Below are 15,770 nucleotides of genomic sequence, written 5' to 3'. Positions count from 1 at the left end.
GAAAAGTAGTGGTAATAGCACCGTCCCTTTCAGCAGTGAGAGACAGACTAAATTCACTGCAAAACCACATCTGTAGCAGATTGAACTGAAAGTTAGTTCATTGATGATGTTGTTTTTAGCCTGTTTATGGAGCAGCATCACTTAAAAATGACTATCATCGCATTACTGAGCTCCAGTTCTGGGCAGCAGAGTGAGATTTTTCCAGGCTCTGTCAAAATCACAGAGGAGACAACCCTTTCCTCCCAACAACATACCAGCAACCCAAGAAACATATTAACCCCATGAGGTGATGAAACTATCCTTTCAATTCAATTTCCTTGTTTTCCCCAATTAACGTCCTTTTTCAACACCACAAGGTCTCAAAGGACCGAAGTCTTCCACAACCCACGTTGTCAATTCTCTTCTTCAATCGAGCAATACAAGATCCTCCACCACCACTTATCTTGGTTCTTCAAAACCACAAAGGATCCCTACACAGTGAGAATTCCTGTTGCTACGTCTGTAAAAAAAAAAAATTAAATTAAAAAAAAAAGTGCTATGGAAATTCCCAGAAATCAATATAATATTGTTTCATGGGTACTGGTTCTAGAGTGGACCAAGAAGCTGAAATAAGGTGATACAATTATAACGTGACAGAAATGCCATATGGAGTCCATAGAAAAGATAACCTCAGAGGAAACAGTTGCCTTGTTTATATGCTAATAACCAATATTCAGGTGGTCAAAAAGCTTCCTTCAGATTCTCGGCACTTTGCAATATGCAGAATTTGTAACCTAGCCTAGTGAAATGGCCATGACTGTAACATTTTGACTTCATCCAGACACTGATTTTACCCTGAAGCTCCGGTGTCTCAGCTACAATAGAACAGACTCTATTTGCACAAGGCCATATGTATCCAAATAGTGATGTACAAACTGTAGCAGTATTTTTTCAGAAAATGTGCTTTGCATTTTGGGTGGGTTTTCTGTGCTGCTATACGGTGAAGGCAGATATTGAGACAGCACATCATGGGATTCACAACAAAACCCAGCAGAAGCTGCCGGAATTCTGGGAAAGGAGAAAAAGAAACTCATAAAACTCTAATTATGCCTTCCATAAGTCATCTTACTCAAGTCAGCATGAAGAGAGCAGTGCTTCAGTACTGCACAGCTGACAAGTCATTAATGCACAGAAGCAGCAGTGGAGATTTTAACAGTGGGTGGCTTTCAAAATTAGCTGCCAAGTGGATTTGACAGGTGTAAAACCCAGCTGCTCCTCCCCGCTATCACAAGAAAAACACCGAGCAGTTGCTTATCGATGGAAGTCTTCTGGCACGGCTTTGCTCATCCTGGGCAGCCACCATTTGGATGGAGGACAAGTACCATGCTGACATCCTTCCCTCGCTGTACAGCCTTCTCAACAGGTATGGGTCAGAGACTTTATTATTGTTATTTATATATGTGTGTGTTTGTAATATACACATATATAAAAACACAAAAATATATTATATATAATACATAGCTTATACTTTTATAATATCTATGTTACCATTTATATAAACAGCAACAAACAGACCGAGTGACCAGACTGATGGAGATGCACAAAAGGCACTGCAAGCATTCATTTATTCCTCCAAAAAAGAAAAAGTTGGATTTCCAAAATACTGTGCTGAAACAGCCAGCAGTACCCACGTGCCTGTATTCTCTCACTACTGCATCTCCAAAGTTGAGCTGATGCTTCTAGTTCCAAGAAGTTCAGATGATCTACAGGGCTACAAAGCCACTTGTTTCCTTCAGCACAAATGGAAAATCTGTTCTCACAAATGCTATGAAAAATCAAAGATTAAGACTTCCCAGCCCATCCCAGAGGCTCCAGCATAGCTTCTGGGTTTCGTATCTGATAAAGCTAACTTTGAGCTAGCTAACTGGGATTTCAACAGCAGTATAACCACCGCAATATAGGTTTTAGCACCAGATACAAAATCAATATGCAAGCAGGTATCCTGCACTGAACTTCCTGCAACCGTGGCTGCTCTGCTACTGCAACCTGCACTGCCCAGCTTGAAGATGGAACCTCATAAAACTCGATTTGTACCTTTTATAGGAATATACATGAAGTACCACCAATATTTCATCACCATCTCTTGAACAGGTGCAGTGACAGCAGTGCAGTCAACTGGGAGCACTGCTTAATGTTACAGTTGAAGGATGATAAACAATATCGAGTTATTCTGTGTGATCCTTGGAGAACAAGATGAAATGCTTTACCAGCAGGAAGCAATCCAAACTATAGAGATCTCCAGGATGCTGTGACATACTAAAGAAGCTTTCTCTAGAGGAACTGCCAAAATGGCAACTCCCAGGCCCACATGATCAAAACGACTTGGGGGTGCTGTTACCTTAAGGCTAACATTTTTAAAAAAACATAGAAACAAAACAAAAGACCACCGCACACTGTTTTATTTGGAATTCCAGCACTCTTCTGGAATGAATTTGACATTAAAAACAATTCACTGCATAGAATTTAATTACAAAATACAGCCTACATATTTTATGTATGGAAGCATGCTTTTAGAAAACTAAATCCTGTCCAAAAATGGTCTTTATTACTTAGAAGTTCAAATTTAGCAATAAAGTAAAACACCACCACTACCAAAAAGCACAAGCTTGCTGTTAGGCAACTCCTTCAGACAAAACTTGGGAACAAACAATTGCTTGCAGTAGCGTAAAGTGAGCAAGAAGCAAGAGGGCCACGTACAAACCCTCCCCGCAGCACGGCTTTCCACTCCGGCACTCTTCTCCCGAGTGCCGTAGGACAACACCCGTATTTCACAACGGAGCATCTGGGGAGACAGATTTCAGTTTATTGCTGTTCATTTGGGGCACGTCCTGGGAAGGTAATGGCCTCTGCTTAGAAGCCTGTGTGGAGAGCACTGGCTCCCAGTAAGCAGTAGTTTAAAAGAGCAAGTGCCAAAGTACACAGGAGGGCTGTGGTACTGCTTGAGACGCTGATGTTCTGTGGGAACATTACAGCAACGCACACTCCAGCAAAATAATCTTTGAACCATCTCCAAGTGCTGTTTCTGCATGTTACTGTCTTTCACAATGCAGCAAAAATCAGGTCACTTATGCTCTGCTGAGTCAGTTACTTAAATTTTCTCTTCCCCAAACTGTAACTGTCCTAAATCTCTCCTAAGAAGCTGACAGTTTCCAAGCATTTTCTCCTCTCTTGTATATATCTCATCATAATCCCAGATTAGCAAGGGATACAAGCAATGAAATTCAGACACAGGGTATGGGGAAGCTGAAAAAATCCACTTGCAGTTTTTCACTGTCTCCCCTGGAAATATTTCCTGCCCTCAAATTTGAGAAATCCTTAGGGTTTTTTCATTTTTATTTATTTAAAAAATTCACACCACTCTGGAGACTGAGTTTTCTCTCTTTCTTACCTTCCACATACATAGTAATCCCTTTTGTGAATTTATTCTCTCTTTCTGCTGGAATATTTTGAACATCTACTGATTTAATTGCAGTATCTACCCACGTATACTTTATTTTCCATTGTGCAGAGGGAAGAGAAGAGGCCACAGTGAAATGAGTGAGTATGCAGGGGGGCAAGTTAGCAGTATCTAAATTAACTCCTTACTTTGAAAGGCACCAGTCTGATTCACGGGACCAACACGTAAAAGAAGTTTGCTAAAAACATTAAAATTAGGCCATCAAGGCATTAAATAAAACAAATTCTTGAGAGATTGAAAAAGTTGTGTTGCACCATGGTATTAAAAGGAATGAACAATGAATGTTCTACTTTCCATCATTGTGCCAAAAATAAGGACAAATTTGTCTCAAGACTATCTGGAAGCTCTACAGAAGGTGGGTGTTCAAACTGGTTTTTTTGGTGTTTTTTTTTTTTCCTTGAATAGTGACATAAATGCCAATGAAATGGCAGGTTATAAGCATTTGCTTGATAGTCCATCATAATCAAGCCAGCTGAAGCAGAATGTGATTGAGCAAAAGGGTTCTGCAAGTGACAGCTAGGACAGAGGGAGAGGAGGGAGGTGGAAAAGGCTACGTAAGGTCAGAGGACAAGTCTATCCTCAACACATCCACAAACCTTCTAACTTAAATTTTGCCACCAAGTACTGTGACACTTAGTCAGCACGTGAACACGTGGATTTGTTCACATCTAACCTGAACAAACGCATCCTCTAGCACCCAGAACAAATCTCATCTCCTTCTGCAGGACGACCTCCTCATTAGCACGATGGTCAGACCCAAGGCCCATGGTCCCACGGGTGCCACCGGCACTGTTCCCTGTAAATCAGCTGTGGGTTCTCACCCTGCGAAAGAGTTACTGAGCACCAGTGAAGAACCACTCTTTGTCCCTGGTTTTGTAACAAGCCTGGCTAAACCTCTGTATTCTCACAGAGCCCTGGGCAGAGTCCCAGGAAAGACTGTTCCCAAGCCACTGGTTTAGCAATGACTTCACTTGTTCCAAAAAAAGTCAGGCAAGCACACATACACTTTTTCTTTTTGGTGGGCTGGGGAATTGAGTTGCTCCTAAAGCCATCCTTCCTTAGGTGATGAGCATATTCAGGGTCTCCTCATTAAACACATTTTAGTTTTAAAATTCATATTCTTCAGAAATATACCACTGGAAGAGAACTGGTTCTTGCTGTATGCCAACCCTGGAACTGGAAGCGATAGAGTTACTGCAGGACTTTGTACTAGTTGAGACCATAGTGCAAATCTCTTGATTTGACAAGCTGAGTGCTGTAAAGCTAGCAAAGCTCAGTCTCCATATTCAAACCATTAGAGAATTAGTATGGATTCTTCTGATTTATTATACATGAGCTTATACTGAATTCACAAGTAAACTCTGGAGACAGCACTGTTTTATTTATAGCTATAACAGGCACCACGTACTTTACAAAACAAGCCATAACCAGCAGAACACACAAAGACCCTGATGACCACATGTGCCTGTACGTAACCTTCCCAGGTATCCAGCTCTGTCCCTCCAGCTAAATGAACCATTCCCCCATCCCACTTCTCACTGAATTTGACTCTATCAAATCATTCCCTCCTTCTTCTTCTGGCTTCTACCCCACAGAAGACTGCCAGTTTCTTCCAAAAGGAAATGGCCAAAATAAAAACACTTTTTCTTCTCCTGTTCTACAAAAGTCTCTTCCATTCTTGCTGCAAGTGCAGCAGTTTCTCATGTGTTCTCCCATTCAGTGCATTCATTTTCCCTTGCCTCCAATTCCAATCCTTTTCTTTCCAGCCTCTTGCACTCTCCTGGCTCCTTTTCCTCAAAAACCTACCATAATCTATCTATCTTAAACTCATTTAATCTTAATTACTTTTTCAATTATCCTTCTTCCCTTATTTTCTTTCCAAAATGATAGAACATGTCCTTTAAGATGGATGCCTAAAATTTCTTTCATTTCTATCTGTAGACCTTCAAAGATAAACTTTAATTTCTGCATGCTATTAAGTTTCCAATACTCTTCCTAAATAAAATCATTTGGAAAAAAAAGGAATTCAGTCTACACCTTCCTATTCTTTGAACACATAGTTGATGCTGTTAAAAAGAACCTACAGTTTAGTTTTCCACCTTGGTGTGCTCTCCCAGGTAGTCTATCACCTTAAACCTGTCTTCCACATTATTTTACCATTCTCTAAAAATCTCTTGTGGCTTCTGTCCTTAATTCTCTCTTTTTTTCCCTCTACAATTTATTTCTAGATATTTTTATGTTCAGTTGGAGAGTGAATAATTAAATTAAAATTGACAGCTCACAAAATCATCCTGTTTGGTCCATATTAATATCTTGGCTCCTTGTTGTTACCCTGCCCACACACTGACTTCCATCTCCCTCGTTGGCTGCTAAGGAGACACCATCGCACTCAAGCCTTCAGACTGAACTGTATCATAGGCGTGACTTCATCACGGATCTGTAACATCCTAATACCCAGACTATTTCTAAACCAGGGAGAAGAAATTAATCACCCTAAAATACAACTTCTCTCTTCCACCCACAAATCAAAAAAAATGTATAATCTCAGTTGCTTCAAAAGTTGCCTTCTGAAGAATTCAAAAGCAATTTTGCCTCATTTATAAAGTATTAGCAACTCTCCTAGCCCATCACTTTGAGCCTGTCACTTTTTTTTTGTACCATTTATTTGTAGCCCCCTTGTTTACCAAACTAAGCTGATGCCTTCAATTTCAACATATTATACAGGCTATTTTTCTTAATCCTTTAATGTGGAAAGACACGCTTCTACTACCCACCTGCTAAGTTTTCAAAATCTGTACTATTTTCCCCATGCTACCCTGTTGGCAGAGAAGTTTTCTTCTGCATTCACATCTGTAGAGCATCTCCAGTAGTCACTTGCAACACCTTTCCCTAACTTCTAGGCTGACATCACTTGTCACCACTGTGTCTTTATGCTTCTCTCTTTACCTGCACTGACTTTTGTTTGTTACATTGCCTGCAAGCTCTCTAAGATAGGGATAATCTTTTCTTCTATGGTTTTATGGCATCCAGGAAGCTGAGCATGGCTTGAACTCAGAAATGCCGTGGCTAATGCTGCCTACGTTCCTGTAAAGCTATTTATGAGCCAGTGCCATTAAAGCTTCATCTGTGTGAGCATTCACATACTGTGCTGTGCTCACCTCTGTCACTAGCTCCAGAAGCCACCCTGCATGGTGGCTTGCAGTTACAGCAGTCAGCTAGGCAGCCAAGAAGTTCTTCTCCAATCTGTCCAGAAGAATCATCTTCACAAGAAGGAAAAGCATTTGATTAAGGCATGAACAGGTCGAGGCCTTACACCTCCTTTCCTTTGCACATAGGTTTTTACAGGTATCTAGTCAACGTTGTCAGTGACCCTGATACGGTGAAGCACATTGATGCCAGTGGGACTCTAGGCTCATTTGCTGTCAATCTGCCACCTCTGGAGTGAATGAGGCAGGAACCCAACCAAGAGAAACAAGAATCTCATAGTGAAAGAAAGTGAGCTCCAGAACCTATCCCTGCCTACGTTACAGTTTCTAAACAAGGCGAAAGAGGTGATACTTCTCATTTCCTTTCTTTCTCAGCACCTGGTTGAAAGGAATATAATCTTAAGAGCACGGCTAGACAAGGTCAGCAGAAGCTGTGCTCCCAGTAGCAGCTACGCCTCAGGCATCCCAACCAGGAGGTGTTGTGACCAAGCTGCATTCTAGCAACTTCATCTATGAAGTGCTCTTTACATTGTATCACACAATGAATACTAAAAGAAATCAGTAATTGTGAAGTGATGATTGCCACCAGAAAAGCCCACAGGAAATTACAGACCTTATCTTCTGATCAGTTTTGAACACCACATGGTAAGTACAGAATATGTTAATCAAAGAAGAGCAAAACAAAAGGTGATTAGCATCTAAATAAACAAGCATTTTCCATTCATTAATAAGGCAAAGATGATGTAGAAAATACTACATAAAATACACCTAAATATTACTTTGCTGCATATGGACTGCATCCAAAATAAAGTTATACCGGAATCTTTTATTTTGGTATTTACTAAGATGACAAGATTGTCAAATACATGAATGACTTTCCAGTATGGTTGCATGCGTGAGAAAGGTTGAGACTTCTCATTCTAACTATGCCAGGACTCAACTTTCAGAAAACATGCATTGTCACATCCACACTGAGGACTTCACATCAAAATGCTGTTGGCAATCAACATTTTTACTACTTTTTCCATTACTTCTCCATTTTTAATGAGCTTTCTTCTGACTTAAAAAAAAAAAAAAAAAAGCCCCTTTATAGAAGTCACCCACTTCGCTACACCAGAGTGTTCAGATAGTCTGGAAGCAACAGAATTACGATGGCGGTCTGGGCACCCTCCCTGTTCCCAGAGACCTGGCATGCTCAGTGCAGCTCTTGACAGGGAGCAGAGCTCCGGGAGGTCTCTATGGAAGGCATCTGCTCTAATTTGAGTAAATATTCTGTATCTGCACTTTCCCTCAAACATGGGTTTTCTGGAACGGGGATGGATGACCAGAGGGTTTGACTCAGAAAACAATTGTTAGAACAATTGCAAACAGGCCAGGCACAAATGCTGAGACCTTGTCTTCTTTAGCATCTGGAAACTGTGACCTAACAAGCTGTTTGAGCCCCACTTTGGACTATATGATTTCAATCTGGTTTTGAAATGTAAAAACAAGAGGTGGATGTAAAATAACAAAGTACATAGATAATAAATTCTAGCTTGCTAGCAGATTTTAAAATACTGATCTCAACCAAGGAGACATGGGTAGTTTCAAAGAGCAAGTGACATGACTCTAAAACTACAAATTCTTGCTTGAGAATTTAGTAACATGAAACAGAGTATTTGCCTGTGCAAGCAAGTATGTGAAAGATCCTGTACATCCAAAATATTATCATTTCACACATTAACACAAACATCATAAACGAGTCAAGTAGGAATATTACGAGAAAAAAGTCCCATCCTAAACCATTTATGCGTCTCTGCTACCACCAACATTCCTTGAACAGCTTGCCTCATGACATTCAGAATGACAGTTCTAGCCGCAGCTCCAGAGAAATACACATATATTTTAGAAAGTCCTCAGAGACAACAACATGAAGGGAATACTTAAATGAAGCACAGAGACACAGCTAAGATCCAGAGAAAAAAAATACCTAAATCCATTGCAACAACAAATTTATAAAAACCCTGGACTGAAGTTACAGATACTGAACTTAACGTCAAATATACCTAACACTTCTCCCATTCTCTTCACCATTTTGACAAACCTGGGGGAGCTTCCTTTTCACCTGACAATTTCAGTAATCTTTCCCAACCCTCTACAGTGGAAAAATACCAACAGGTTCCTTAAGTCTCATATCTACTGATCTTCTAAAGACTTTGACAGCACTACAATTTTTTTTGGAGCAAAAAAAAAGGAATACACAGTCATTCCTCAACAGATTATCTCATCAGATTCTTGATATTCATCAGGTCTACCTAAAGGCGTGTCAAAAACAAACAGAACCTCCTAGCAATTCTCTCAGCAGCTTTATATTTGGGCATTGATCCAGGGAGAGGAAGAGTCACAAGTATCACCTCATAAGCCAGGAAAGCAATTGTCACTTTATTGATCTTTGTTCACTTTTCTCACCTTTCTGAACTTTGACTCAAATTCAGCTCCCACAAAAAAAGGTGTTACAAGTTTAAGGGTTTATTTTTCACCTCAGTTTCAATCTTCCACAGAACAGATCATATGTTGCCAGCTACTAAGTTAATATTTATAAAATGCTTTGACTACGCAAAGTGACAATAGTTCTACTGTGTCACTCAGACTAGTTTTGCCATGCTCTAAGTCGATTCAAAAATGAATGACTTATCACATATCACACCCACCCTTTCAACCCAAGTGATTTATTAATATCTTCTTATCTTTTTTTTTTTTTAAACTCTCTTCCCCATGCTCACCTCTTTCCACCACCATCGTGACCGAAGTAAACTAGACAGTTTCCCAAGGAGGATAGCATTAGAGAGATTAAAATCATTTAGTAAACAGGATTGCTCAAGTGTCTTACCAATGCAGGCCATTGAATTTGTTTGATCTTTGATCCCTGAGTCTGGCTTGGGTCCTTTCTTTTCGCCCAGACCAGCTGGTACTCCACCAAGAAGGTTGCAAAATCTTCATAAACTTTAACCCATTCTCGCTTTTCCCATTCGAGGTCATCAAATTCCACATATACCTGGAGAGATGTAAAAGCAGGAAGATGTACGTTATTACATGTACTCAGCATGTGCACATCTACATGCACTTTTGAAAGCACGTGTTTTAAAATGTAACGTTAAGAGCTTAATATTATCCCTTTTACTGTTATGGCATTGAAATGATATAATTAATTCAGTTCCTGCATAGAATTTTTTCTTAGCAGAGCATGTGTGCTAAAGAGAGAAAGGGTACGTTTGCCAAAACATTACTGTGAATATTGGGTGTCTTATACCATGAAAGAAAAGTGTAACACTAAATACTTGCTAGAATAATTCAATACATACAGCTATTTATATAAGTACGTTTTGAGAATACTTACTGTTATCTGTTCAAATATTTCTCATACTTAAAAGTAATTAATGCAAACTAATCAACCAAACAAAAAGCACAGTTTCAAAGAAAAAACCCGCCAGCTGGAACAGCACCAGAAAGGACACCATAATCCTGCAGTTACGTGCAACTCCAACACACAGTACCCAACTCCAAGCTCCACCAGCAGAAGCAGCTCAGTATCTTGACATTCCTATCCTTCTGGGATCCCACTCCTTTTGGGTTAAAACAAAAGGAAAGGAAACAAAAAAAAAAAACCAAAAACATACTTTTTGTTTCCAGCTAAATTAACGTGGAGCCAATTTGCATCCATTTGATCTTTTGTCACCCCTGCCCTATACATTACACAGTTCTCCCCGACACGTACTTGGAGAACCACCGTACTGTCCCTCAGCTGCATTTACTAAGCTGAACATGCCAAGCCTTTTGTCTTTTCTAGTAAAAGAAAGAGGGTACTTGCAGGCAAAAAGCTATCCAAAGGTTACCTTCATTAGAATGCAAACTTTTATAAACGCATTGCATTTCAAAATCACAGAATTAGAAGAAACACACGCATAATTTGGGAAAGAAAATGACTAAGAGACATCAGTGTATTTTACAATGCTACCAAGAAGAAACATTCGTCATTATACCAAACACCACTGTCAGAAAGGGAAGATGCTCTGCTACACTCCTGAATTTTGCCTCTTAGTCACACCCAGGGCAACTTCTGAAATCGGAGTTTCTTCCTCTATCTCCTTCTGAGAACTTACATCACTCTCACCAAAAAACTCTTGTCTTTTTAACTTTGGTTAATTTTAGGCCTGCAGCATACTTCCTTGTCTAGACTTCCCGTCTCACACTTCCAAAATGTGTGTTATATAGTGCTCCTTCTCATCTTGTCCTTCTCCCTTCTGCGTACACAACTTAAGGTTATGCCAAGCCTCCTCACACTCCTGTATCAGAATTCATCACCCCAGTCCTCCCCACTCACAGCCATTCTTTTTTAACCCACATCACTTCCATTCTATTCCTACACGCTTTCTTCCTTTCTCTCTGAAGGCAGTGCTTGGATTACAATGACAACTTACTGCAGTTATTTTCTTCGTAGCAGCCCCCCATCACATCTCCACTTAAAATCTGCCCAACTATAAGGGAAAACAGAACTAGTTTCTTCTCCTCCCACCAAGCTCCCCTCACTCAGGCTGTCCATCTATTTCCCACAGCCTCCATGACCTGGGCAGAGGGAAGGCAGCCGTCGCTCCCTGCTCCTCCAGCCCTCTGCCAAACGCTGACAGCTGGACATCCCTGTCATCCTGAAGGCTCTTGGTCACCACTCTCACACCTGTGGCCAACTGGTCTTTTCACCTCTCGTTTCATCTTACTTCTCTCTCATTTGCCTCCTCGCCTGAACTCTGAGTCATGGCAGAGTGCACGGGGCAGCCGCCTGCATCAAGTGTTCTTCCTTCTGTATTTCCCAAGCACAGCGTTTCCCCTCCAGATTCCCTAGATCCTTGTCTGGAATTTCTGCTGTTTGCCTGCTTCCACTGCTCCAACATCTAAACCACCCTGCTCAGCCACAGTCACTCCAAAACTCTGTTTCACCTTGTCCATCAACACCCTACCCTTTTACCTTCTCCTTTGCCCATTTCACTCACTGAAACTCTTCTACAGAGAGAAGAGTAGTAGGAAACTACTACTAGCCCTTGCAGTGACCTTCGTATCAGACCTACTGGGACAGGTCATACAGAAAGTGATCCTCCTGCTTCAGCTTCTTCATTATTAAACCATCACCTGTTATTCCAGCAACAAAGTAGAAAGCAATAACAAAACCTCAAAAGAACTGGAAATTGACACTTCTCATTAAAAGGCACAATTTTCAAAACCTAACAGAAGTTATAAAATGTATAATGAAGTTACAGTAATTTCACAATCAAAACAGATTTAACAATAAACATACTCATGCTTTAAAGCATTGGCAGAAAAACATCATATCTCAAATCTTCTCAGAAACACTATCCTGAGTTTGCAGCTGCTTTGAACCCTTCTAAAGGGAAACTCTTGCAATTGAGCAAGTGACAAGATTTAAAGACATCCTTCAGTGAGAGTACAGTCCAAATCATTCCCTATAATCATCTTCCTCTTAGCCCCTCTTCCCACAAATTCCACCCAACTATCCCAGGCTGGTCAAACCACTGCATTTTAGTATCTGGGAAGACACTTAGCTTGGATAGCCTATTAACAGGAGGTTGAGCACGAGACTTCACACAGCAGTGAGTTTAAAAATAGGAGGCAAGGGGAATCAAGTCAGTAAATGTTTTTGAAAAACACAGATAAGCCTAAACTGGAGTTAGCAGTTTAGAAACCGCCACGCTAAAACATACTGTGTCTTCTGGACACTAGCCAAAGCTTGTGGATAGCTGTGATACAATCTAGTGTTTGTGTGCAAGTTTTGCACCCCAAATAAACTGAAATCCGGTGCAACGACAGTGGGAGTTATTGCTGAGCTATCTGCCGAGTCTCCTGGCACCGTATAATTAGATCTTCAAAGGAGCAGTTCCAAGAAAAGTGAAGAATGGAGCGTGGCACGGAGCCAGTCTGCCATTGCCCAGGGCACCATATTCCTCCTCTAGCAAGGCGCACACACAACCTTACTTGGGAATTGCTTCTGCCAGCTTTCACCACAGTCAGGTTTTGATGCCAAGATTATTAACTACATCTTCTGGCTTTTCAAAGTTCATTTCTGAAAGGCAGAAACAGCACAGACAAAACACGGAGCCCAACCCTTCACCCATTCATTTTTATTTTTTTCGCAAGCAAATAATGTGCTTAAAACAGGAAAATGCATTACCAATTTTTCGGAGGCAAAAGTAAAATCTCTGAAGAGAATAGGCTTCCTCTTTCTCTGGACACTAATCTACCACACAGAGAAGAGCTGTATGAATTTATGAAAGGGAGTAAAGGGAATACAAAGGGGAGAGAATAAAAAAAAGCAATCCAGCAACCTGTGCCAACAAAGCAAAACATGGAGCCAAACTAAGACCCACTAAGGAGTGTGAAGGCTGGAAATATTTGATCTTTCTTGCTTCACTGATTAAACTCTGTACAGCAAGAAAGTCTCCAACATCTGCCTTCTTAAGAATAGATGTTGATTTTGAGATTTTTCAGCCAAATTTTGCTTCCTTGCCTTGTCAGCTATATAGAAGTTTGTTTTGCCAGAGCGGCTCAAGCTTTCACACCACGTATGCACTGACTTGCACAAAAAGAAGAAATTCCCACTGGGACGATATTATATTTATAATTGGCATTAATGTGCTAATTTTGTAACTCACTATTTTCCAACAGGAAGCAGCATAAGCCTTTAGCATGTTTTTCCAAGTAAAGCAAGACAACAAATTAATTTCCAACGGAGTCAGCCAAACAATTGCAACAAAATATTGCTGTTTCAAAGCCAGAACACAACAATCGGGGTGAAATTTTCAACATACAGAGCCATGATCCAGACTTTTCCAGTCGCTTCTGCTCCAAATAAATACGCCTGACCAAACAAATCCTGAAACCTTTTAAACGGTCATGAAACCATCTCTGCCTTCCAGCGAAGTCCATGTGTATTGCTGGGAAGCAGACCACGCGCCGTCCACTTTCTTGAAACCACCTGAGTCAGCGGCAGCCGCTCGCACCTCCTGCACGCAATAGCAGCCCATACGCTGCCCATGGGTGGCTTTGTTTTGAAGAGGACACTGCTAATGACCCAAAGGCTGACTGCAAATTTACTCAGCCCTAGTAATAGCTCCAGGCAGCACAGCTACAAAAATCGCTTAAAAAGTTGCATCATTTTAAGACAAAGTGTTCTCTATTAACAAGCAAATAGAGTGCCGCATAACATTTATTTACTAAGTTTCTAAGCCAATGTGTGAAAATGATTCATTTTAGCAGATTTGTATTTAACAGAGCACAGGTTATGTTTTCCTCCCTAAGGGAGGACAGCCGCCCAAGTCACCGCTCTTCCAGTGCCACATCGAGGTCTGCCTGGTGAAAGGCGACACACACTTCCCTGCTTCTCACCAAAGGACTGTTACCAAAATATTTATGTCTAGCACGATTAATCTTTTTTTTTTTTTTTAAGATGCATTTAATAGAGCAAATAAAACACTTACCCTTTTGTACCACACTGAATAGTCTTTCATTGACACAGATTTGACTACTGGCTTCAAGGTGAGTCCCAGGGCATATCCCATTGAGTTTTATTCTTAACATTTTTTAATTAAGAGAGACTATTACACTATGCACAACTATATTACATAAACATAAGGGCTGAGAATTCAGAATTCAGGTGCTAAAAATTATCTGTGATAATCAAAAGTCTTTTAGGCCTATCTTTTAAGTTGTGTAACTAAATCCTAGCACGCAATTAACCATCCAAAACTAGTTGCCAGATAGCTTGTTTCCCAACCCTGTGATGCACAGTGATGTAAAAAGAAAAACGTAAACCTTCCATGTAATTTAGTACAGGCTTGCCTGAAAACGTGTTAAGTATAAAACAGACATGTTTTCAGTGGCGATAAAATCTCTCAAGTTTTTGTTTTTTTTTTAAAACCACGTGCAGCCATTTGGGCTTGAAATGGGCAGCGATGGTTCCCGAGGTACCAACTCCACACAGCTCTGACGTTTTGCTCAGCTCCCCTGGTCTTCCTTAGCGTTTTATGTAGTTGAAAATTAAAACCAAGTATGCTAGGCTCTGAGAGATTTCCCTGCCTACATATTGAAATGGATGTGATTGCCAAATATCTAACTGGTATAAACTAAAGCTACTCATAAGTACACAGGGAACAGAGCCAGTAAGAGTGTTTTTATAAAACTTAATCTTCCCATCCTGTTCCCAATATCCTTGCCTTCTCAGGTTTTTACAGATTGTTTCTTTGATGGAAATAGCATTACCCAGCAGCCAAGTCTTTCTAAATATATCTTTAACTAATCAAATGCAATCAAAGCACAATTTACTATAAAGCAAAACAGCTTAACACAGTAAAATTATTACTCTGTTATACAAGTACTACCCATTTCCGCATGGAAAAGCGATGAAATTGCAACCAAAGACAGAAGAAGGGTTTTGGTTTAATAAAGAGCTTGCAACGTAGTTACATACTACCAAAATTCCCCCAATCTTTCTCACTAGCATTTCAATTTTCATAGTCACTCTACACTAAAAAAACTCTTAAAAGTATCATCATACTCCTTTGCTTTATATATTGAAATGCTATATATTTGTATTTTACAAACCCTACAAGCAAAACAATATAGGAAAAAGAAGCATATCTGAAAACAGATTGGCATCAGTCCACACAGCCTAACAACACCCTAAGCAATTGTTGGAATAGTAGCAATGGATTGGTCTTAAGCTACCACATTCTTCAGGATTAAAGGATGAGTTTTATTGCCTTTATTTATTCTTAAGAAGAGTCAGCATTTTCATTTTTACCACAAATCTAGAACAAATTTTTTAAGCACAAATATTTCACTTGTATTTGTATACCAGAAAGTATTTACTTTCAAGGAACAAAGCAATACTAAATGTACTGAGTATTTTTAGCAGGGGTGAGCAGACACCCACAGTGCCACAGTAAGCCTTTAGAAGATGTGAAAAAATTCTTGATAAAGTTGGCATACATCTATTAATCAGACTTTTGGAATTCTTCCACCAT

The 15,770-nt window shown here is 40.1% G+C and overlaps 1 protein-coding gene across 1 annotated transcript in view; it reads right to left on the bottom strand.

Annotated features, from left to right (window-relative positions):
- Positions 1 to 15,770, bottom strand: part of JMJD1C (jumonji domain containing 1C) — a 158,671-nt gene that overhangs the window by 97,775 nt on the left and 45,126 nt on the right. The window contains exon 2 of the mRNA XM_067001093.1: positions 9,572 to 9,736. Within this exon, the coding sequence (XP_066857194.1) occupies positions 9,572 to 9,736 (165 nt within the window). The remainder of the gene's footprint in view (positions 1 to 9,571; positions 9,737 to 15,770) is intronic.

Source organism: Anser cygnoides, chromosome 7, assembly GCF_040182565.1.
Source record: "Anser cygnoides isolate HZ-2024a breed goose chromosome 7, Taihu_goose_T2T_genome, whole genome shotgun sequence".
Classification (NCBI taxonomy): Eukaryota; Metazoa; Chordata; class Aves; order Anseriformes; family Anatidae; genus Anser; species Anser cygnoides.
Note: the sequence above shows the minus strand (reverse complement) of the source record. Positions and strands in the feature narration are given on the sequence as shown.